General features: G+C 55.6%; 2 protein-coding genes across 5 annotated transcripts; both read right to left on the bottom strand.

Moving 5' to 3' along the window:
• Positions 1–27: 27 nt before the first annotated feature.
• TMEM132A (transmembrane protein 132A) lies at positions 28–12,080 on the bottom strand. 2 transcript variants are annotated; one of them, XM_066251633.1, is made up of 11 exons: positions 11,832–12,080; positions 9,288–9,502; positions 8,864–9,082; positions 7,190–7,524; positions 5,811–5,960; positions 4,575–4,773; positions 4,348–4,491; positions 3,107–3,309; positions 2,297–2,573; positions 1,721–1,912; positions 28–1,320 (listed from the first exon to the last, which is right to left on the bottom strand). In XM_066251633.1, exons 1-11 carry the CDS (start codon positions 11,929–11,931, stop codon positions 280–282), a joined length of 3,075 nt encoding a protein of 1,024 aa, XP_066107730.1. In that variant the 5' UTR covers positions 11,932–12,080; the 3' UTR covers positions 28–279. The 2 variants fall into 2 exon arrangements, with proteins under 2 accessions (XP_066107730.1, XP_066107731.1); XM_066251634.1 differs by having other exon boundaries at positions 4,575–4,770.
• Positions 12,081–13,093: 1,013 nt separating this feature from the next.
• On the bottom strand, positions 13,094–22,302 carry TMEM109 (transmembrane protein 109). Of its 3 annotated transcripts, none has more exons than XM_066251630.1 (4): positions 22,145–22,302; positions 16,153–16,397; positions 15,126–15,228; positions 13,094–14,663 (listed from the first exon to the last, which is right to left on the bottom strand). In XM_066251630.1, exons 2-4 carry the CDS (start codon positions 16,387–16,389, stop codon positions 14,272–14,274), a joined length of 732 nt encoding a protein of 243 aa, XP_066107727.1. In that variant the 5' UTR covers positions 16,390–16,397; positions 22,145–22,302; the 3' UTR covers positions 13,094–14,271. The 3 variants fall into 3 exon arrangements, with proteins under 3 accessions (XP_066107727.1, XP_066107726.1, XP_066107728.1); XM_066251629.1 differs by lacking the exon at positions 22,145–22,302 and adding an exon at positions 21,956–22,084; XM_066251631.1 differs by lacking the exon at positions 22,145–22,302 and adding an exon at positions 17,739–17,875.
• Positions 22,303–23,374: the final 1,072 nt, after the last annotated feature.

The raw sequence follows: 23,374 nt of genomic DNA, 5'->3' as shown, positions 1-23,374 counted from the left end.
TGGAAAACACACACCGTCAGTCCCAGCTTGGGTTTCCTTCTCGATTTATTCTGTACCCAACATTAGGATGAAATGGTTCCCATAAATAAGGGGCATGAGCCTTTCCTCACGACCATGGTCCATGACAAGGAGCAGAGCAGAGCAGAGCAGAGCAGAGGGGGCCTGGGTGGGAGTCCGTGTGAGGGACCAGGCAGGGGACTTGGATCAGGAAGCACCAGACGGTGAGCAGGAGGCTGCCCGGCTGGCCAACAAGCCCGGGCCAGGCAGGCTGGGGCGGGGTCAGGAGCTGCCCCGGATCCGCTCCATGTAGCTGCGCAGCTCCTCAGGGTCCTTCAGCCCCATGTCCTCACACACCCAGCGGATGTCCTCCTCGCCGGCCACCAGGATGGACTGCACGGCCGGGGCCCCCACGGGCTCCTCGGGCAGCTGGGCTGGGGGCGCTGGCGCGAACGTCACAAACTCGACGCGCTTCCGCCGCCCCCCGGCTTCCTTTCGGGCCAGGGTGTTGGAGGAGCTGGTGGTGCCCCCGGCAGGTGCTGGGGCCGCGGTCACGGCCTCCCCTCCCCCACTCTCACAGGGGCAGCCCCTCTCCCCCTTGAGTGGGCCGGGGGACTGCCGATCGAGCTGGCGGCTCAGTTCCTCCTGGTCGGTGCCCAGCCAGACCCAGTTGTGGGGCTGGGGGGAGGCAGGGTCCGTGGCGCCCTCCGGGGGCTCCTTGCGCTGGTAGCGCAGCACGAAGACCACGCCATTGATCAGGAAGATTAGGATGGCCAGACAAAAGATGCCCAGCAGGGCATACATGCCTAGTTCGAGGTCAGTGACCTTCTGAGGGGCAGGGACCATCTCCTCCTCTTCCCCCTCCTCCTCCTTAGCTTCTGCCTCCTCCTCCTCCCCAGCCTCTTCTTCTGCCCGCTCGAACTTGCCCCTCACGTTCCCGCTGTCCCCCACGCTGCCTGTGGCTTGTCCTTTGCTGTCCATACTGGCCTCTGTGGCTGGTGAGCTCCGGGCAGGGCTGGACGGGAAGGCGGGGGCCGGAGTAGGGGCAGGAGGCAGCCCGAGCCAGGTGGTGCCAGAGGCCAGGGGCACACGGTGGCGGCCCCGGCGGCAGGGCTCGGGCGGGTGCAGGGACACATGCAGAGGCAGCCCATCAGTGCCTGCCCCACTCACCACCACCGCGAGCCGGGCACCCTGCTCCTTGGCTGGCAGGACGGCGCTGGGCTCCTCAGCGGAGACGGAGAGTCCCAGGTCATGGCGGTTATAGAGCTCGGCGGGGGCCAGGGTATGGTCAGAGAAGGACAGCCACAGGGAGAGGGCCACCTCCTGTGGGGCACACGGACACAGGCAGAGACACGCGAGGGCACGCACGCATGCACACAGAGACCACTCCCACAGAGACAGGCCATACGGAGGAAGAGAGACCAGAGAGGAAACAGACACAGGCAGATAGACAAAACACAGGGAGAGAGGGGACGTGCGTCATTCACCTGTTGGCCACTTAGCCCCAGGGTCAGAGTCATCAGGAGTGTCCTCAGTTAGAGCCATCTTATCAACCTCCCACTGACAGACTCCGGCCACTGCTTGATTACCTCCAGCTGCAGAGAGCTCACTACCTCCCAGGGCAGTAAGTCCTTATTCTGAAAACCCTAAGGTGAGGGATTCCCCTGTCATCAACCCCCATGTGGAGATGTTGACCTCATCCCCCCTGACCCCCAGCTGTCACCTGCTTTGGGGCAGGAAGAGCTGACTGTGCCCAGCACGTGGCTGTGACCTCCCCAGGGTGGGCAGTGCCCCGGCTCAGGGCCAGTGAGATGCCCATCACTGGCTGCACCCGAAGCTCCAGAACCGAGACCTTGTCGTCCGTCACAGCCAGTGCCTGCTCGCCCAGGATGGAGTCAGACAGTGGGGAACGCACCTGAGGGTGGAAGGAGCTGGAGGTGAGGGTCCAAATACACAGCCTTCCCTCTGAGACCCCAGCAGCCCTACACAGGGATCAGGTTTCTGCTCCCAGCAGCCGAAGTGGCTGCTCTCCCCAGCACTTTGCATTCCAACACCACACCCTACACGCACCAGAACCCCAATCCTACACACGGGGGCCAGTTCCCTCCTCTCTCCAGACCTGGTCCCACGCACCCAATCCCAGCCTTCCCCCCGTTACATGGGCCAGCCGTTCTCACCCTATCCCCAATCCCACTGGGCCCATACCTCCCAGGTGCAGCCCGAGTCCCTCGCACACCTTCCACACCTGCCCAGGAACATCCTGGGGCCCGTCGACGCCTCTCTCGGAGGCTCTGCTCACCTCGATGGAGGTGACGCCTGGCTCCCTGCCCACCAGGATGTGGCCGCCCTCCAGCGACGCTATGCGGGGGTCCTGCACGCGGGCGTGAGGTGCCACGAGGTGGGACACATCCAGCAGCCAGTCGGGGCCCAGCAGGTGGGTGAGGCGGCGGCCACCGTCCAGCGGGTGGGCCGCGAAGGGGACAAGGAAACGCACACCAGCTCGCTGGTACTGCAGGCGGCAGCCTCGGACTCGACGCTCAGCCTCCTCACCGGCCGCAGCCTCCGGCTCCTGCACCCTGCAGGGAAGGGGCAGCCCAGGGGACGGAAGTCAGTGTGGGCTTCGCCCTCAGCTTCGCCCCCTCTAGTGAGGGAAGGCAGGGGTCCTCAGTCTCTAGAAGGGCCTACGAGCTCAGGTTCCTGAGGCCACCGCACCCTTGGGCTCTGGTGGCACCCCCTCAATATTTACTGAGCTAGGTGCCATGTTAGGCTTTGAGGATACAGTCGACAAAACACCAGCCTCCAAGGGTCTACGTTCTAGGGGAAGGTGTGGTGTGGAGGAGGCAGACAGTCCACAAGCCAGACGAGCCAATGACACAGGAGATTGGGCTCTGAACCATAGGAGCGCCGTGCAGCGCGAGGAGAGGGTGGAGGTCTGCGGGGACGAGGTGGTCAGGCTGGGCGGTGGAGGGCCGGGATCGGGGAGAGAACCACAAGCGTCTGGGCAGTTCTTCAGACCCCAGCTTGAGCCCAGGGATGAGTCCCCAGCGCCCTTTCTCGGGCCCAGAGCAGCTTCTCCGAGGTCGGCCAGCTTCCCCAGGCCTCCACTCACCCTTCCGCTGGGCTGGGTACCCGCCAGCCCCGGACCTGCTCCAGGGTGTTGTCGGTCAGCTCGATGTGCAGGGGCAGCAGCGGGGCCCACACGGTCAGCCGCAGCGAGGCCCGCAGCCGGCGCCACCAGAAGTCCACCCGCAGGCCTCGAGCACCCCGGCTCTCCTTGCCCGCCACAAACACAGCGTCACAGGCCTCGGACACCTGTGGGAGGGGAGGAGGACAGGGGATGGGCCAAGCCAGGGTAGACAGGTGTGGACCAGAGGGGGCAGCCCTGACCTCACGCCGTGAGAAAGGATACAGGTGAACTTCGGTTCTGTATTTTACGGGTGAGGCATATCCTTGGAATAAGATTCCACCGTGCATCCAGGATCACTCCCTGGAGGAACCAGCTATTCAAGTTCACCTGGGGCTCGGCTGGGGAAGCTGGCTGTTTGCATACAGCAGAGTCTTTCTACTAATAGAGGAGTATTTGAACCCCCCAATTTTCTTCTTTAGTGCTGGCCTTTGGTGCTGGAGCCCCTGGCAGCTACATGTAGGTAGGCAGAGGAGCAGCAGCCAGGCAGCCTTACTCACCTGAGCCCTCAGGTAGGACCCTCAGAACCATGTACACAGGGGCAAAGTGCTACCAGAAGCGGCCCAAGACTCCTTCCTCCACTCAGGTGGCCAGGGTTTAAGAAAGTAGGCTCCGAATATTGCCTATTAGAACTTCAAACTGGGGAAAGTGGCCCAGCGCCCCTACCCCCTTTTTAACCTCACAGGTCATGATGACACTCCAACGATAATAATTATCATTATTTGTATCACCACATAATTATTATAACAACAGTAGCTGCTGCTGCTTCAGCTCCCACTCTCTGCTGGATACTGTCTTAGGGTGCTTTTAATTCTTACAATATCCCTAAAGTATATTCCCACTTTAAAGCTTAGGAAACGGAGGCTAAGAGCAGTGAAAAGACTTGTCCACAGTCACACCGCTACTTGATATCAAAGGGCTTCAAACAGAAACTTTCCGATCCCAAAGTATGTGCCTAACTTGGGGGCAAGTTGGGGAGACAGAGCTCCCACTTGACTCTGGAGAGGTGGTAGGAACAAAGGAAGTTGAAGCTCTGCCCCCACGCCCCCATCAAGAGGCTTCTGGTGTCAAGAAGAAGCTGTTCTCTTGGGGACCTGAATGGGGATGGAGGAAGGCTGTGTGTGCAACACTGTGCACACTCACGTGGGATTGCACGTGCCACTCACCTGCAGGACCTGTGCATTGGCCGACTCACAGCCAATGTGCTCCGTCACCTCCACCAGAGCCCCCCCACTGTCCACGGTGACAAGGCGCACAGGGACACGCCGTGGGACTCCCGTCAGTAGTGCTGTATTCACCAGCTCTTCTGCCTGGGGGTGCAGGAGGAGCTCAGCCCCAAGCTCTGCGCCTCGCTCGGCCCCCCACCTGTCAGGGCAGAGGCGACACCCCTTACCTTGGCCAGTGGGACGAGGGCTCTTATGTCCCGCTCTGATACCAGGATCTCCCATACCATTTTGTCCTTCTCTGCTTCAGGGGCCTGGCCTGGGTACTCCAGCTGCCATGTGACAGGGCGAGTGACTGCCACACCCCCACTAGTGCCATTGTCCACCAAAAAGTCCACCCATAGGAACTCAGACAGTTCGAGAGGGCTGCTGGCCAGAAGAGAGAGAACTTGAGTACTTGCTAGCAGCCAGGTACTCCTGTATTCATGAGGTAGGTTCTATGATCATGCCCATTTTATAGATAAGGAAACTGAGGTCCAGAGATTATATAACTCACCCACAGCCACACAGTGAAAACTGACAGGGCTGGGATTAAACCCAAGCTTCTTGGCTCCAGAGCCCAAGCTCTTATCCACTCTTGGCCCCTACAGGATCTATGTAGCTATGTAACCCTCCCCCCAATCCCCATGCTTGCTGGCTCTCCTGCCTTCCTGGGCCTCCTCCACTTGGACCTCTGCCTTCATAGCCATCAGGGTGGCATACTGATTAAATCTCTATCAGTGAGGAAGGTTCCCTCCCAAGCCTCAGGACTGGCATACGACCCACTGAATAACAACCCTCACAGCTCCTTTGATCAAGCACCTGCTACGTGTCAGCAATGGGCCTGGATGTTGGCTATGTACTATTTTATTTCATTTTCCCAAACCCTAATGGGATGAATTATTATCCCCATCTTACAAGTGAGGAAAATGAGGCTCTGCTAGGGGGGGATACAGGGAAGTTAACTCTTTGCCCAAAAAGTGTCGGAACCAGGATTCAAACAGGAGATTCAAAGTCCGTGGCCCTTACCCAGGCTCAGGGCATGAATAAGAAGAGATTGTAAATGTTAAGAACTGCAGCTGGGCTTTTAGGAATATTAATGCCCCCCTCCAAAGGGACCCACCTGGTGATAGGGGGAGGTGGGACAGTGGCTGTGCGGGTTGTAACTGGGTGGCCAGCAGAGGTTGCATGACCTGGAATAGGACTCACACACACACTGTACCTGGCACTGACTGGGATGGGTCCATAGTAGCTGAATGAATGAATGAAAATGCTCTATCTGCTTTGCACTGACTCACTGAAGGAGTCTGCTCTTATGCCTACTCACATGGGAATCTGGATGTGGCAGCCCTCCTCCCTGGAGCCCCATAAACCTGCCCACCGGCCCTCCCTCCTCTGCTGCTACCCCAGGGGAGGGAACTACCCACTCGGCCTCTGGCACTGTGGGCCCAACACGGTGGCAGGTGATGAGGGCAGTGTGGTGCTTGGAGCCCTTGAAGCGGTCAAGCTTGGCAGTCCAGAGGGTGGGCTGGGCTGGGCGGGCAGCTGTCACATGCAGCCCCTTCTTCACCTTGATCCTGGGAGGAGGACACAGGGCCAGTTTGTCAAGGTGGGTGCTAAACTGTGGACAGGATCCGAAGGGGGAGACAAAGCCTGTCTGGCTCCTCCCACTTTGAGTCTGAATATCCTCCTCACCATCCTCTGACCCAGAAGGACCCAATCTCACTGCAGATCATACCTTATAGCTCTCCCCCACTCAGAGACCACTTATGACTCCCCACCGGCCACAAGGCCAAGTCTAAACCTGGCATTCGAGGCCTTCAGGGTCCGGTTCAGTTCTCCTCAGCTGTGACATCTCTCCATCACTGTTTGTTTTAGCTACACCCACATTTCTTCCCGTCATACACAACGCCATTCGTGCCTCCAAGCCTTTGCTCAGGCTGTGCCCCCCCCCGCCCCTCCCCCTGCCCTTCCTTTCTTCATCTGCTTATTCTTCTACCCTCCAGCAACTCAGGTACCATGTCCTTTAGAGAGCGTGCGGCAGGGCGAATTTCCCCTTCCTGCACCTGCTAACACATTGTACCTCCATCAGAGCATGGCCGTCCAGCTCCCTCCCACCACTGGGCCCCTTAGTGCCAGGCCGTATTTTAAGGTCCAGGAAAGAGCTAACTGAGTATAGAAGTGAGCACAGGAGGGCGTGAGAGACACGGAGATGGGACGGGCGCCTGAGAGACACACACGAACCCCAGTGTGCAAGAGGCAAGTCACACTCTGCAAGTCCCTGCCACTGCGATTGGGTTGGGGGCTGCTTTGGGGGGAACTTCCCGCAAAAGGGACACAAAAAGGAGGTCCTTTCTGTGGAGAGGTGGGGACTGTGTCTGAAGATGAGGGTGGCAAGCGGGAGACCATGCGAATGAATGTGACTGGGGCAGACGTCCCTCCTGAGGCGCTAGAGCGTGACCTGCCCCCGGGCCCTGCAGCTGTCTGTGTTCAAGCCCTTTCCGGCTCTCCCTCCTGGGAGCCCCACAGCTGCCCTGTGAAGCGGGCAAGTTAGCCCCACCAGACAAGGAGTCTCGGGGAGGTGCCAGGGCAGGGGAACTTCCTACTTCTGACTTCAAGGTCAGAGCTGTGCCCACTGCTGGGTCTGACCTGCTGACAGGTCAGCACAGCACTCGGCCCGCGGGGGTTAGGTGGACCCATGTGTTACAGAGGCCAAGGATTCTAGTGAGGAGCACAAGAGGAGCAGGACCTGCCCAGGCGTCCTGCAGACTGCCCGCCTCCAAGCCACCCCGGGGCCGGTGCTCACCGCAGGGTCAGGACACCGGCGGTGAAGTTGCTGCGAAGCAGGAGTGTGGCGCTGAAGAGCCGGCCGGGCCGCACAGGCACGTCGGGCACCCGCAGGGTCACCGCCTCGTCCAAGGGCACCTCCTGGTACCGCGGGGGGGCCGCCGGGCGCAGCTCCACGCTGCCCACGGGGAGGGCCTGTTCCCCGGGGTCCGCCTCCCCGCTGGGGCTGCAGCCCCCGGGGCCCTGTGCTGCGGCAGGCTCCAGGGTGTAGGCCAGCTGGGCCCGCGTGGTGGAGTCCTGGGCAAACCAGTGCGGGGGCAACTCCAGCTCCACCACGCAGGCCCCCAGGGACGGCTGCAAACACACGACGGCCAGGTTGGCGTGGCAGGAAACCCAGGGTTGGCATGGGCTAGAGACGAATCCCAGGTGACAAAGCCAACTTAGGACAGCTCTGGGGGGAGGTCTCAGAATGCGTCTGTAGACCACTCTTCTACCTTCGGGAATAGTCTCACAGAAGGAGCCCACCCCAGTGCCCCTCCTAACCATGCCCAGGACTGCCCTGACTACAGCTCAGGCTCTTCAGAACCCCACAAAATACATCTCTCTAGGAGATGCCTGTGCTAGACTCCAAGATAGTGAAAATTGCAATTATAAAAGTAATTCTGACAAGAATGCAAACCCTCGCTGCAGAACTGCTCTGTGCTGGGCATTGTATTCATCTCATTTATTCTTTACTCCAACTCCATATGACGCAGGAATTGTTATTACCCCATTTTACAGATGAGGAAGCTGAGTCTCTGAGAGATTAAGTTACTTGCCCAAAATCATATACACTGCTCACGAAAATTAGGGGATATTTCAAAATGAATATGAAGTGATAAAAAAAAAAAGAAGCATTTGATTTTTTTTTTAACTTTTTTTTTTTTTTTTGTATTTTTCTGAAGCTGGAAACGGGGAGAGACAGTCAGACAGACTCCTGCATGCGCCCGACTGGGATCCACCCGGCACGGCCACCAGGGGCGACGCTCTGCCCACCAGGAGGGGATGCTCTGCCCCTCCGGGGCGTCGCTCTGCCGCGACCAGAGCCACTCTAGTGCCTGGGGCAGAGGCCAAAGAGCCATCCCCAGCACCCGGGCCATCTTTGCTCCAATGGAGCCTCACTGTGGGAGGGGAAGAGAGAGACAGAGAGGAAGGAGGGGGTGGGGGTGGAGAAGCAAATGGGCGCTTCTCCTAAGTGCCCTGGCCGGGAATCGAACCCGGGTCCCCCGCACGCCAGGCTGACGCTCTACCGCTGAGCCAACCGGCCAGGGCCTTGATTTTTTTAAATTAAACAAGAATACCAGAAAAGCAAACAAGTCAAAGAGATTTGTTTAATTATGCAAATGAGATGCAAAACCAACTTTTATTTCATTGGTAAAAATGCACTGTACAATAGGCTGAAAGTACTGGTGTATCTCTGCATATTCCGTGATCCCCTAATTTTTGTGAGCAGTGTATAATGGACTGAACCCCCTAAGGGGCCCTAAATAACCCTACACAGGGTCCAATGAAAGCTAGCAGAGAAAGAATGGAGTTAGGTGGTCCATAGTCCAAGACCCCCAAACATCCCAGGAGTGCAGCCCTCTCCTACCCCAGACCCCCCCTCTGGCCGGTGCAGGAGCAGGGCCAGCCTGGGTGGGGCCCGCCCACGCACCTGGAAACGGCAGGCTCTGTGAGCAGTGCCTGCAGGGTGGCTGGCATGGAGCCGGGCACAAGGCAGGCTGCCAGGTCCCGGCGGCCAATCCTGCCCTTTGAGGTGGAAGAGGACTCGGGCGTGGGGTTCTGCTGGAGTCACAGCTGCTTCCACTGACACAGCTCGCACATCCCATGGGACTGGCCTTCGGTGGGGCTCAGTGACCTGAGGAGGGACAACCTGCAGGGAGAACAGGGGTGCCCCACAAAGCAGGGGGCGAAGGGGAGTGAGATGTGGAAAGATAGGTGCCAAGCTTCCAATTCCAGCCTGCTAGGAAGAGAGCCTTTATGGGCCTCAATTTCCCCTTCTAGAAAATGGTGAGCCTCACAAAGCAGACCTTCGCTGAGTCCCGTTATCCTGGGAGGCCCTGGTGCCCCCTCCTTACCTGCTGAGTGGCAAAGGGCGGGTAGGAGGCCCGGAGAAGCGGCTGAGCCCTGCGCCAGGGCTGCAGGAGCAGAAAGGTCTCAGACCGCGAGCTCAGAGAGGAGTTGGCAGGTGGGTAGCGGCCCACTTGCTGCACGCGGAAATGCTCAGGGGCGTCCAGGAGCTCCAGGGCTGCCGGCAGGTAGACAGGGTCCAGGGGGTCCTGGTCACAGTCCACTGGAGAGGGAGAAGGGATAGCACTCTAGAGTTGGCAGGAGCACAGTGGTGGTGGGCAGTGGAGGAAGAAGAGTGTTATAAATGTCCCACCCCCGGGATGTGGGAGGAACTCCCATTGAGCAGATGAGGAAACTGAGGTTCAAAGAGGATCACATAGGTAGCATGTGACAGGGCTAGGATTTGAATCAGAGTCCGGGACTGGATGCCAGTCCCGAGCCATTCTCTCTTCTACCTTCCTCCCTCACGTAGAACCTTCTCGATGCCTCCTCCTCCCCCATTCCTACCCCCCATATCTCATTGCCTCGGATACCAAGGCATTTGCGGGGTACAGTTCTCTCCAGGCAGGGCATATGAGGTAAAAGATGGTGACCAGGTGAGCTTTGTAGAAGCAGAGACACTTTCTCTGCCCCTAGGTCCTGGTTAGACTTGGTTGGGTGTTTATCCCTCCTCATCCATTATCGCCAGGGCAACCTTACACCCGTTTCCCAAATTTGCTCCCTTCTTTCCTGTCCCAACTGGGCACTGGTGTGCAAGAGTGGGAAGGGGGTGATGGGTGGGAACCATGAGTCTGGAAGACAGTCTGGTATTCAATAACCAGGACAAAGGACCATAGTTGGTTTGTACTCAACTATAAGTTAGCCCTAAATAATCATTAACATTTTTAGAACACTATATGCAGGCTAGCATTTAAAAACACTTTACATATATGTATTAACACTTTCCATTTGTGTAAGAACTCTTAGAACAAGGTTCTATGACTATTAATCCCATTTTATGATACAGAAAATGAGGCTGAGAGTTTAAGGTACTTGCCCGGGGTCATGCCGTGGTGCATGGTAGAGCTGGGAGTCAGAGTAGAGGCATCAACCCTGCCTCCACCCTCTACCTCTCTCTGCCCCATGCTGCTTGCAACATTGTTCACTCCCTAGACTGTGAGTCTCTTTCTCCTCTTTCAGGACCAGGAGTGAATACTGCCTCCTTAAGAGAGCCCTCCTGGATTGCCCACCCCTCCGATATTTGCACCCCTGGTTGCCTTCTCTGAGTTAGTTATCTTCCTGTGTATCAGCTGGGGCCTTGTCCTGCTCATCCTGGATTACAAACTGGGCAGCTCTCCCTGGAGACGATGTCCAAGGAGCCTGGAGACCTGCATTCACATCCTAGTTGTCTCAGTGAAGGCTGAAGCATATAGCATCTTGGGGCCCCTGTTTTCTCATCAGTAGAACTGGCATTTAGTGACACTATAGACATGAGAGGGCTTTATAAACTGTGGAGCGCAGAATGGAGGGGTTATTGCGGCTGCATAATGAATGTGACAAGGCTTTCCTCATCTCTCTTGTGTATGGGGTTATTTAGGGCTCCTGCAGGGTCCCCTGGAGAGGGAGCAGGTGGCTGAAAGCAGCCCGGGAGAGAGCTTCTGCCCCACAGCTGGGCTGCGCACTTGATGGTTTCAACCTCCTTCAAGACCCTCCCCATCGATGAGCCTGTGTCTGAGACACTCACCCCCAACCCCCGCGAGTGTAACAGGTGAGTGAGGATGGCTCCCAGGGGGCAGCCACTGCCGCCCTTCCTCCTCCTACTCCATTGCCTGGATAATTACAAGATGCTTGGAGGCCTGAATCCCACGGACTCCCAGCATCCAGATCTCAGCCCTCTCAGTGTGGGTGAGTGGAAAGAATGCCTCACTATCCCCTACTCTTCCGTAGCATCGTCCACCTAGCAGCCACAGCCCATGCCAAGGGCAAGTCCCACAGGGGAGTCGCTACCCCTTCCTCCAGTAACAGGGATCTCCGTAAGGGGTCAGAAAGACAGGGATGGGACAATCTCTTGGGACTCCTAAGGTCAGAGAACTCCTTGGGGCAGGGGGAGTGCGGCCGCATCTCGCAGGTCCCAGGCAAAGAGGCTGCTTCCCTTCCCGGGGGTGGGTTGGTGGTGGGGGAAGGAGGGCAGGGGCCATGGGTTTCGGGCGGGGGCGAGGGCAGCTCAGTAGAGGACAGATAAGGGAGCTGGTGCGCCCGGGTCAGGGGACAGCCGAGTTAGACGCCCTGAATGGAGGGGAGGCTCGTGGAAGGTGCGGCACCGGGTAGAGATGCGAGGGTGGCAGGGAGAACCCCCGGACCGGGATCAGGAAGGAGTTGCCGGGTTGTGCAAGTGAAGGAAGCGATAGGGCAGGATCCCAGGGTGAGCTCTCCCAGCCCTCTGGGCACGTTGCGGGCGAGCCCGCTGGGGTTTAGTCCGAGCACCCGCAGGTTCCTGCCTTCCAGGCATCCGGTGCGCTCGTCCTGGACCGGCGCCCAGCCGCCCCTCGCCCCGCCCCACCCCTCCCGCTGACCTCTCTCGGCGATCAGGGCGAGGGCCACCAGGAGGCAGAGCCGGGGGCCGCAAGGCCCCCGGGGAGCCGCTGTCGCGCGCCCCTCCATCCGGATGCACATCTTTCTCACGGAAGGCGGGCACTAGGCGGGCGGCTCAAGTGGCCGCGGGCCGCCCGGCATCTCCCGCGCCCACTTGGCGCCGGCCCGATCCGGCCGGCAGAGTCCCGGCCGCCGCCCGCCCGGCCGCACGCCCGCGGCGGCAGTTCCCAGACAATGGAGCGGGAGCAAGAGCAGGAGGTGGGAGGGAGCGCACGCAGCACATGGGCTGTCCGTCCGCCCCTCCGGGTCCTAGTGCCCTACAGATCCCCAACCCCCGCGCGCCCCCGAGCTTGAAGTCGGGGGGAGAAAAGACCACTTCCCCGGGGACTGAACAGCAGGGGACTGACCCGCCTTTGCCAAGAGGGACAGGACGCGTTCCGTTTGCTCCCTCTCCGAAGCTCCTGCCTAAGGAGGATAAAGCCACTTCTCTGCCTCTCCCCCGCCCCGCACGCTGCTCACCTGTAAAGGCATCTGACACCTGAATCAAAACCTGAATTCAAGGACAAGGGGATCAGTGCTGCAGGGGTGGAAAGGAGTGAAAGGGATCTCATTGGGACGGGTGACAACTATCTTGGCCTGCCTCGAAGGAGGCCTGGGCCACTCCTGGGGAGGAAGGGCTCCAGGTGCAGGCAGCTAGACTTTCCTGCCCGCTGCGCACCAAGGAAGTGTGAGGCTTGCCTCTGCTCCTGGCCTCCTGGGCCAGGCTTGTGGTGTTGGGAGACCTTCAGAGCTAGGCTCCTGGCTGAACGTTAGCATCTCCAGGGTAGCTTTAAAAGAAAAAGCCACGCCCAGGCCCCTCCACAAAACAATCTATCCAATCTAAGAGCTGAGCTGAGAACCACAGTGCAGGAAACTCCTTCCTGGTGGGGGAAGAAGGGAGGGCAGGCAAGCCTCCTGGCTTTGGGCCAGCCTTTGACACTCCTGCACAGAGGGGTGAGGGGGTGCCAGTCAGTTCCTGGAAGTTTTGTAATGGGTTATGCCTCCCTCATTCCTCACACTCCTGGGGAGAAGGGCACCTGGTACCAGTCTTCTTTCCTGTCCCCTCCCCTCCTTCCCTTCCGTTTCACTGTCCCTGCTGGGAGAAGCCAGGAAAGCTGTAGGGCTCTACAGAAATGGGTTTAACTGTGGAGGATGATACCAAAGCAATCCAGACTAGGAATAAATAATACTTCTACACAGAACAAGATAATAAAATAGCGTGCACTTTATTTAAAACCAACCAAGCGCTGATAAAAATATATTATCACTGCAGCTGTGAATCCATGTCAAACCTTAACAGTAAGAACTGGGCATTTATTCACTCTTCATGTCATGTGCATCATGTGCCGGGCCCTCCACCCGAGCCTCAAAGGAAGAATGAGAGCCCAGGTGGAGAGGGGCTAGCAGGCTGCCCCTGCTTCCCGCAGAGCTAGCGTGTGAAGAGGGAAGGGGCTGTGCTGCCATCGCTGGAGGGTCTGCTCCCAGATCCTCCCAGGTCACTGGAGTGGGCCCTGGTCAGCAACTCCTCGGTGGCAGCGAGTGGAGAGAGAGATGGAGACCCGCCTGGAACTCTGCCCATGAGATGAGTCCTCCTTCCCACTCAGGTCCCTGTAATCCCCACAGGGGATCTGGCGGCCACTGCAGGATCCTACTTGCAGGCACAGCCTACAAAGCAGTCATTTTTTGCTTTGGCTGAAGGGGAATCTGAGAGGAACCACTGTCGTCTTGCCACAAAGCAGCCACGGCGCACTTTCCTGCATACAGCACAGCAGCGGGCAAGCAGAGGGCCCGCTGGCTCGGATTAAGGCACTTGTAACAGACTCCATGTACATCCTGCCCCCAGCCCCCCCGGGGAACGTCCCCACTTCACTTCCCCTTGGGTCCCGGTCTGTATGCTCTGCCTCTTTCCCACCCTGGGCAATGGGGGGGGGGGCGGAGCAGGTCTTGAGGGACAGGGGTTTGGTTGGAGCACAGGGCTGGAAGGAGACAGGGAGTGAGCTGGGGACTTGGCAAAGGAGGAGCAAGAGAAGGACAGGAAAGCAAGGGCATCAGCAGGAAGGCAAGTGGTAGCAGAGTCACAGAAGCTGAGGGCAATGATATTCGCTGAGAGCAGATGCAAAAGCTGGGGGCAGAGGGGTGTCCTCCAAGCTGCCCTGGCTGAGAAGCTGCAAGCATACAAAGGGGTAAGAGAAGCGACCCCAGACAGAGGACCGGCAGGGGGAATGGTCTTCCTCCCTCTCAGCTAGGGGGTCTGGTGCAGAGATGAAGGTTCTGAGGGTTCAGAGACGGCAAGAGAGGGGCAGGGGGCTGGAAGGAGGGCCAGCGGCCCAGAAGCAGCTCAGCTCTTTGGTAACATGAAAGTGGTGTTGTCACGAGTTCTTCTCACTCCTCCTCCACGCTCCGGGGCCCCTTGCCTGCTCGCCTCTGCCGCCAGCGCATCTCCTCCACCTGGCGCTCCAGTGCCCTCACCTTGGCCTCCAGCTGGGCCCCCGAGGCCCGGCTGCCGGTGAGCCGGCTCAGCAGAGCATAGAGGGTCAGCAAGGCCAGGAGGAGCAAGGCCCTGGTGGAAGGGTCCGGCACAGACCTCACCAGGGCCACAAAGCCGGCCAGGAAGAGGACAAGCTTCAGGCCCCACAGGATCCGCCCCAGCAAGGCCAAGACCAAGCCGAGGAGCAGGAACAGGAGCCAGTAGATTACCAGGGCCCCTGCTCCCCACAGCAGGAAGGTCTGGACCTGGCTGGGGCTGAGCTTCAGGCCCTGGGTGAGGTGATCTCCTGAAAGGGGGAAGGGTCACAGAGTCAGCCAACCTGGAGAGGGGAGGGGCCGGGGAGGAGGGGCTAGAACCCTAAGGGGGGGAGGACTTAAACCCCCCTGCCAAGGAAAACTCCCTTCCCACAGTCACAGAGATGTGAGCCTGGATCTCGGCTCCGGTTCCTGCCGGCCGGGGGTAGATCACTTCTCTCGGTTGAGCCTGTTTCACCTACAAAATGGGAGCAATTCTCCGGGCTGTGGGTACATTAAATGAGATGCTATGGAATAGCATGATGCGTCTCCCGACATGAAGCTAATGGCTGGTAGGTGGTGGAAGCTTTTGGTCTGCTCTTCTGCTGGTCTCTGGGGAAGCCTAGGAGGTGCTGGGAAGCTGGGGAGAAGTCTAGACCCTGCAAAGGTAAACCCCCACTAACAGGATGTGACGGGCTAAGCTCCAGCTGACTACCCAGGTCTCCGGCACTCACCATCCAGCCCCAAGGCATTCAGCAGCTGCGCAGCGATCCCAGACAGAGCGAAGAAGGCCATGGAGATGGCGGAGGAGACGGCCCACATCACCTGAGACAGGGACTGTGGACAGAGCAGCGCTGAGATGCATCCATAATTGACGAGGCTCTTCTCCAACCCTCACCAAGCCACCGCTGCCCAGGCCCGGCCCGGCGGGAACGTCTCCCGCCTGCCTCTCAGCCAGGGTCCTCCTTCCCCATCCACCTCCCAGTGCACAGGAGGGACAGCCGACTATTTCTCCCTCCTGAACTAGAAGCCAGGACATTCAGGCCCTAATTCAGCTGATGTGCTGGAACATTTTGCTGGTGGTAGTAGGTGTATGTGGGTAGGGGAATCCTCACATCCCTGCTGTAGCCACCCTCTAAAATCGGGGTCCTCCTAGCCTCACAGAAGTCATGGAGGCGTGTGAAGTCACAGCTTGTACAGGGCTCGATGCTTCAGTGGAAAAGGAATCGATCAGCTCTGCTATATTCCAGGTTTTATAAACAACTGTCTCAGCTGCTTAGTACTTAGCCTATAAAAAGTATGTGACACTACGTTTGGGAAGCCACTGGGTAGAAGAGAGAGCCCTGCCTTAAGCCCCTGAGTCAGCCCTGCCCCCACCTCTACAGGTGAAGAAATAATTCAGGTCTTGATATCTTGCCAACTGAAGACTTCAGGTCAAATGTAGACCAAGGTCAGACTCTACAGGTCACCTAGTGACAGGAGTTTGTAAAGATGGCTCATTTCCCAGCCTTTCTGACAAGAAGGGTCAGGACCAAGGGAGAGATGCGGATGGAGCGAAGGGCCTTGGTGGGCAGAATTCAAACAATGGGAATGCAAGAGGTAGGTACTGCCTGCTTCATTTTGTGGCAGTTGGGGCCCTCTGCACCAGGAGCTATGACACACAGAGGACACGCAGCTAAGACAGACAGGGTAGCCACCCAGCAGGGCCCCTCCTTTGTCCTTCTCAGTGTGTGCCGTCCCAGCAGGGCCCGCCTTCCTTACCTCAGAAACCAGGTGCATGGTCTCCGGCCCGACCCAGGCGTCCAGTGTTCCCCGCACAGATCGACCTATCTGGCTCAGGAGATCACCTGGGACCTCCCTCTTCTGCTGTCCTGGGTGCACAAACTCTCGAGAGGACTGGGATGATGCTGAGTGGAGGAGGACAAGGGCCACTAGGACCATCAGGATGACTTTGAACAGATGCTTGCCTGACAGCCAGGTGCTGCCTGAACCTGCCATGGCTGGGTCTGTAGGGAGAGAAGCACAGGGTGAGCAGAGGGCCAGACTGGCCTAGAGACCCGCCATCTCAGCTCTGACCGGCTCCAGGGCCCGCCTCCACACCTGCCGCTAGTTGAGAAAAGCAGAACTTAAGTGAGACTTCCCCCTTAAGCTGAGCACAAACATTTGATTCACGGATTCCTCTTTTTTTATACTCTTCACCACTTGCAGATTCACTAAGCAGTGAGTATCACTCAGTGCCTCAGGGTGCATGAGAAGATCTCTCTAAAAACCTGAAGGCCTGTCTCTGTGTCTTTGGTGCTAGGGGCATAAAGATAAAATTATAAGAATTTAAGGCTTTGTACCAAAGGAATTTATAACCTACTTCAGATAAAACTAATATAAAAAAAACAAACAAACAAAAAAAAAAAAACCTGCCTGACCAGGCGGTGGCGCAGTGGATAGAGTGTCAGACTGGGATGCAGAGGACCCACGTTCGAGACCCCGAGGTCACCAGCTTGAGTGCAGGCTCATCTGGTTTGAGCAAAGCTCACCAGCTTGAGCCCAAGGTTGCTGGCTTGAGCAAGGGGTCACTCGGTCTGCTGTAGCCCCCGGGTCAAGGCACATATGAGAAAGCAACTAATGAACAACTAAGATGCCACAACAAAGAATTGATGCTTCTCATCTCTCTCCCTTCCTGTCTGTCTGTCCCTCTCTCTGACTCTCTCTGTCTCTGTCGCCAAAACCCCCCCAAAAAAAACCCCAACAATCTAAAAGCACAGATAGGATTACCACCATATAATAACATAAAGCAGTGGTAGTCAACCTGGTCCCTATCGCCCACTAGTGAGCCTTCCAGCTTTCATGGTGGGCGGTAGCAGAGCAACCAAAGTATAAATAAAAAGATAGATTTAACTCTAGTAAGTTGTTTTATAAAGATTTATTCTGCCAAACTTAGCAAAAATCTGACATAAAGTACATAAAGTAATTATTATTATATGCTTTAACTTGCTGTAACTCTGCTTTATAAATTTTATAAAGTTCCTTCCCTACTTTATAAATCACCATTACTGTGGAACCGGTGAGTGGTTAGAAAACTTTACTACTAACAGAGACACAAAAGTGGGCGGTAGGTATAAAAAGGTTGACTCCCCCTGATATAAAGAAAGGTGCTGAGTTACGTGCTCAAACAAGAACATAAGCACATTCATATGCCATTTGCTCTGCAGGACCATCATGTGAGGTGAGTATCATCCTCTTCGCCCTTATTGGTGCAGAACAGAGACAGGAGCTAAGTGTTTGCCCAAGATCTCTGGGCTAAGTAGAAAGGCCAAGGTTTGAACCTAAACTTCTACTCCCAAGTCACATACTCGCTGGAGTGAAGGTTATGCAGCGGATCTCAAGTGTGACTGCTCACTGGAACCTGGGCGAGCTTCACCAAGGGCTGATGCTGCTGTCCCATGCCCACAGGTTCTCGTGTCACTGTCTGGATACAGCCAAGGCTGAGACCTGAAAAAGCTCCCAAGGTAATTCCACTGTACAAAGTTAAGACCCAGAGACTCAGAAGGACCTGAACTCCCCAGCCCCCAATGTAGGCAAAGGGTTAAAGCACAACCTTTAAGGAAAGATATTATTAATAAAAAACTAACCATGTACCACTCATCTCATTTAATCCTCTAAACAACCCATCATGTAGTTATTGTTATCCCCCATTTGACTGGTGAAGAAATCAAGGTAGGACCCTGGCCAGGCAGCTCAGTTTCAAAACACTAAGGTTGTGGGTTCGATCCCTGGTCAGGGCACATGCAAGAATCAATCAGTGAATGAATGGATGGGTGGAACAACAAATCAATGTTTCTCCTTATCTCTCTTCTCTCTCTCTCTCTCTCTCTCTCTCTTCCTCTCTCTAAAAAAAAAAATCAATAAAATAATTTTTAAACTTAAAAAAAAGAAACTGGGGTAGGGTAAGAAATAAATGGACAAACTAGGATTTGTATCCAGGTACATCTGACACCAGACCCTCAGCACATCCCACTCTGCCATATGGTCTCCAATATGTTTAAGTCTCAGCAGTGATTTAGAAAGTCACACAAGATAGCCCTGGGCAGTTGGCTCACCAGTAGAGTGTGAGCCTGGCATGTGGAAGTCCCAGATTCGATTCCCAGTCAGGGCACACAGGAGAATGACCATCTGCTTCTCCACCCTTCTCTCTCTCTCTATCTCTTCTTATCCTGCAGCCATGACTCAGTGGTTAGAGCAAGTTGGCCCCAGGCGCTGAGGATGGCTCAATGGCCTCACTTTAGGCACTGAAATAGCTCAGTTGCCAAGCAATGGAGCAGCAGCCTCAGATGGGCAGAGTATCACCCTGTAGGGGGCTTTCTGGGTGGGTCCCAGTCAGGGCTCGTGCGGGAATTAGTCTCTCTGCCTCCCTGCCTATCACTTTTTAAAAGAAGAAAAAAAAAAAAAGAAAATCACACAAGTGATTATTCACGAGCTAAAGGAAATCTGGCATCTACCAATCATCTCCATGAATTACTGGTGATAATTCACTTAACCACTTTATGATTTGTGCCCGATCTCATCTGTTACATGATGCTACAGGCAAGTTAAGACCCAACAAGTATAGACTCATTGAAGCAGGTGAGGATCAGCCAAGAAATGTTTCCAATACCAACCTCTCTTTGCCATCATGCCTGAAAAATGTCAAACAACCCCAGCAAATCCCCTCTTCTCTTTCTGGCTCAGAAACGAACCTGATGTTCCAGGGAGTTTCCATGACTCGGACCCAATGATCAGAGGCAGTCATGCCCCTGAGGTGGGAGCAGCGAGGTGCTTGAAGTTTCTGCAGTTTCCAGGGCACTCAGAGAGTTGGCCAGAAATCAGAGCCATCAAGATGGAGGAGAGGGAAGGGAGGATGCTCCCTTTCTTGCTTAGTGGGAAGGGAAAGGATTCAAGAAAGTCTTATTTTAGAAAAATATTGCATTTGGGGTACTTTCTGGCCCTGAAACAGCTGCTCTAATAAGTCTCTCTTGAGGGAGAATTTCTGCAAAACACACAATTCATGTAGAACGACCCCAGGCTGGGAAGCCTTCTCCTCTTTTTTGGCACAAATCAAGAACCAGATGGTTCCCGCCTACCAGTGGTCGGAGATGAGGAAAGCACGGTTCAGTTCCTGAACTATCTGGGTCAAAACCACACCGAGGACTTAGAAGAGCCGGGTTGCTATCTTGGGTTGGATTCTATGTCCAAGGACCTCCACCAGCAGGAATCAGATGTCGCCTCCTCTATTCTAGAAGGTCAAGGTGACAGGAGCTGCTTCCCCCCTTGGCAGCCTGCTGAGTTCTACCTACATTAGGCTCCACTTTCAAGCCCAGTTGAGGGGAGCTGGGGGACCCTGAAATAAATCCTCCACTATGAGGCCAACACTGCCTTGCCAGCTGACCCTGTGAAGTGCACGGGAAACCTAATCTAGCTGGTTGATCCATTTCTTCGAATTGTTTTCTTTAATAGGAGTCTTTCTCTTTTCTTCCAGGTTAATCCCAGCAAGAATCTGACCCATCACCATTACGCCTCCTCACTTCAGCCCAAACCCTTTTACTAGAGAGAAGCCATGACCAAGAGCAGAAGCAGTCTCGATCTCTGAGAGAAAGTATGTCTTCACTGCCTACAACATGTCTTCACTGCCTACAACACCTAGCCTCAAATAATAGGCCCTCAACGATAACAAATTGTGTGTATATACATATATATGGTGTGTTGCTTTATAATTTACAAAGTGCTTGTTATTTCACCACTTCATTTAACTCTTAATCTTCTAAGGTACCGCTACTCTCCACGTTTCACTCAGAAAACTATGGCTTAGAGAGGTCATGATGTGTTCAAGTTCACACAGCAGAGCTGGGACTTGACTCCAGAACCCCAAATCTAAATCTTGCCTTTTTGCTCATTCCACACCCCCACACTGCCTCTGTAAGGCATGGCCCCTGTTTTTGAGGGGCTTAAAGTTCTCCCCAATATCAACAAGCTCAAAGTGAGAGGACAACCAGAGAGACTGTCAGGACGGGACTACACAGCAGGAGATGATCAACCTGCTAGGCTTACAGGTCATGTTTTTGTACCAAGAGGTATGAGAACAGCAAGCAATTGGGACTAGACCTGCCACTGCTGTCCAGGCAGCTGCACTATGGCTCAAGCAGGACCAGGAAAACCTGGCTGAGCGGAGGAAACTGTTTCCTTTAAGTGTGGTAGGGAAAAGTCACTATATGTTTAGGTGTGGTTTGTTAAGAGGACAGGGTGGGGCAGTCCACATACCCCCTGCCAGTGCTCTTTCCTCTGCTTGTTTCCTTTCACACAATGAATCACTACGTGGCAGGAGGGGCGGCTGACTTGGTGCCCCCTGCTGGCCCCGATTTCCCCATCACTGCTCAGAGCTGCCCCTACCGAGCAGCAGTTCTCAGCTCTGGTGGCCCATCAGAATGGTCTGTGGAGCCTGTCAAAGCAAGGATGTCTGCCCCGCCCGGGCCAACAATCTCCAGCTCTCCCAGAGAGGGCTCACACTTTTGTTTTCAGAGCTCCGAGGGGGTTCTGTACAGGGAAAAGTATACTCTGGGCAAAGCCCTAAAAGTGTAGCAGAGCACAAAGGATCCTCAATTTTGGTCACCAGCTCAACTCTGTTACAAACTAGAAGCTACTACCCTTGTGCCTATCCCTTTATCTGAATTTCAATCTCCTCAAATGTAAAGTGGGGTTAAGCAGAGTTAAGAGTTCTTGGCAAGGAATTAACATGTTTCTGCAAGAACTTCGTCCACTATAAACACCTATAGAAATGTTGCAGTTCACAAACTCCCAATATACCGCTCATCGTTGTAGCAGAATTCAGCAGTTTATATGCCTGCCTCCCCCTTTAGATTTTGAGTACCTCCGGGGTCAGACTTGACAACTAACTCTTCTTGGAATCCCCAGCACCTAGCACAGAATGATAACTAATACAGGCTTATTAAATTAGTATTAGGATCCTGCCAACAAAGCCGTGAGGGTAGCAAAAGACAGCCACGAAGAGGTGAGGAAAGGGGCTTATTTTAAAGTTGATCCAAATATGCAGCGGCCACCCAAGAAGGGCAGCTGTGTTGGAAGGAAGCTCCTAGACGGCGAAGCTGCCACTGGGCGGGAGTGAAGTCTGCGTCCCAGCAGGTGGGGGCAGCCCCCGCTCACCCCCTGACAGCTGCATCCCAGCAACTGTTTGGGGGCAGGGCGACAGGCAAAGGGGCAGCTTCCCAGCCGCACTGAGCCCTCCCCAGGGCCCAGCCTCCCCGAGACAGGGTGTCAGTGGCATGTGCTATTTCGAACAGCATGTCCCCTGCCAAGCCCTTGCTGGGTGGCGTCTCTGGCATGGGACCCGGCGCGGCCCATGGGTTCAGGGTACCCCAAAGGGCTCCGAGCGAGGCCGCAGGATGCTGGGTAGTGGGGCGGGGGTCGCGGGGGAAGGCTCAGCGCTGACCTCGTCCCCTAGATAGTCACCGCGCCTCGTGGGGACTTAGGAGCCGCGTTCAGAACCCTCTGCTCCCAGGAAACGCGTGCCTCCTGTTACCTAGTAACGACGCCCCCTGTTGCATAGCAACGAGGATCCGGGTCCCCAGTTGCCTTTCCCGCCTCGCGACGTCGGACCCCTCCCCAGTCGTGCTCGTCTGTCCTCGCGGCTCCGCCCCAGTCCCGCCTGCCTTGGCTGCCGCCTCTCCGGCACGACCGGCACCGAAGTCTGGCTTCGGTTCGCACTCACCGGTCTCCGGCTACTGCTGCCCTTCACGTGCGACTTCGCTAAAACGCGCCACCAAACCCGCGCCTCAATCCCCGGGCGTTGGTTTATCGTCTGCGCACGCGCATGGCGGAATGCGCCCTGGTATCGGCCGCTCCCTCCCGTCCCAAACCCAGTGCGCTATGCGCATGCGTCCCACCCTGTGGGTTTTTGTTTTTTCCAAGCTTTCCCAGACGGAGAATAGTGGGATGGGAAGCTCAAGCTGGGAACGGAAGTCTCTGGCGGGAATGGGAAAAGACGTGACCATATGTGGGCTGCGGAGTACGTAAACTGGCTCTTTGAATTCGGGGTCGAAGCCTATCTGCCTCTCCAGCCTCTCGGCATTTCGGGCAATGTAGTCCCCGAGCCCCTTAGTGCCTCCTGGGCATTGTTCTAACCGGGAGGCGCCCAAGAGCCCTTGGTGTTTTGAGAAAGTTTTCGCGCTAAAAAGGAACAAAGGGTACAAGTGTCGGAGCCGTTAGAGCCACATAACGCTGGGGAAATGCATCCGCTCCCTCTGAGAGCAGTTCCACGCCCGAACTTTGCAGATGGCTCCCAAATGTTCATTTAATTGTAGAGAAGGAAAGGAACCAAACACCCAGACCCCTGGGTGGGGGTCCAGGGATTTGGAATGAGGCCACTCCTTGTCTGCTTTCTAATTCTAGGCGCGTAGCTCAGTTGTTTCCACTTTACTACACAAATAATTCCCAGTAGGTGTGGGGATTCAATGATGTAACAGATTGTACATTAAAAAAAATCCAACTTGATGTCTTAATTCGTAGATCACATTGACTGCCCTGCGAAAGTTCCCCTTTAATGTTAAATCAGTTCCTGAAACTCAACACTTTAAAACGGACCCCCCCCCCCCCACACACACACTACTACAGAATTAGAACCAGCCTTCTAATTCTGTCTTCTTGCCAGACTACCACAGGGAGTAACAACCAGTCTGTCACCTGTCTCAGTTGTTTCTTTCCTTCAGATGTGTGTTACCTCTGAACTCGCATCACTTTCTCCCTCAGATAAGGGTCTCTTTCTTCCCCAGCAGACTCTGGTAGGATACTGGGTCTCACCTTCCAGCCTTTCTAACACTTGCAACTACTTATACGCTTGCTTGTGAGATAGTTTCTGATTTGTAGGACTACGCCATCTCAGGTCAGACTCTCCTCTGCAAGAAATGCAACTTTTTCTTCCTATGATTGTTTAATTTCTTAT

This window comes from Saccopteryx bilineata, chromosome 1 (genome assembly GCF_036850765.1).
Source record: "Saccopteryx bilineata isolate mSacBil1 chromosome 1, mSacBil1_pri_phased_curated, whole genome shotgun sequence".
NCBI classification, from domain to species: Eukaryota; Metazoa; Chordata; class Mammalia; order Chiroptera; family Emballonuridae; genus Saccopteryx; species Saccopteryx bilineata.
This window is presented reverse-complemented; position numbering and strand designations above follow the sequence as displayed.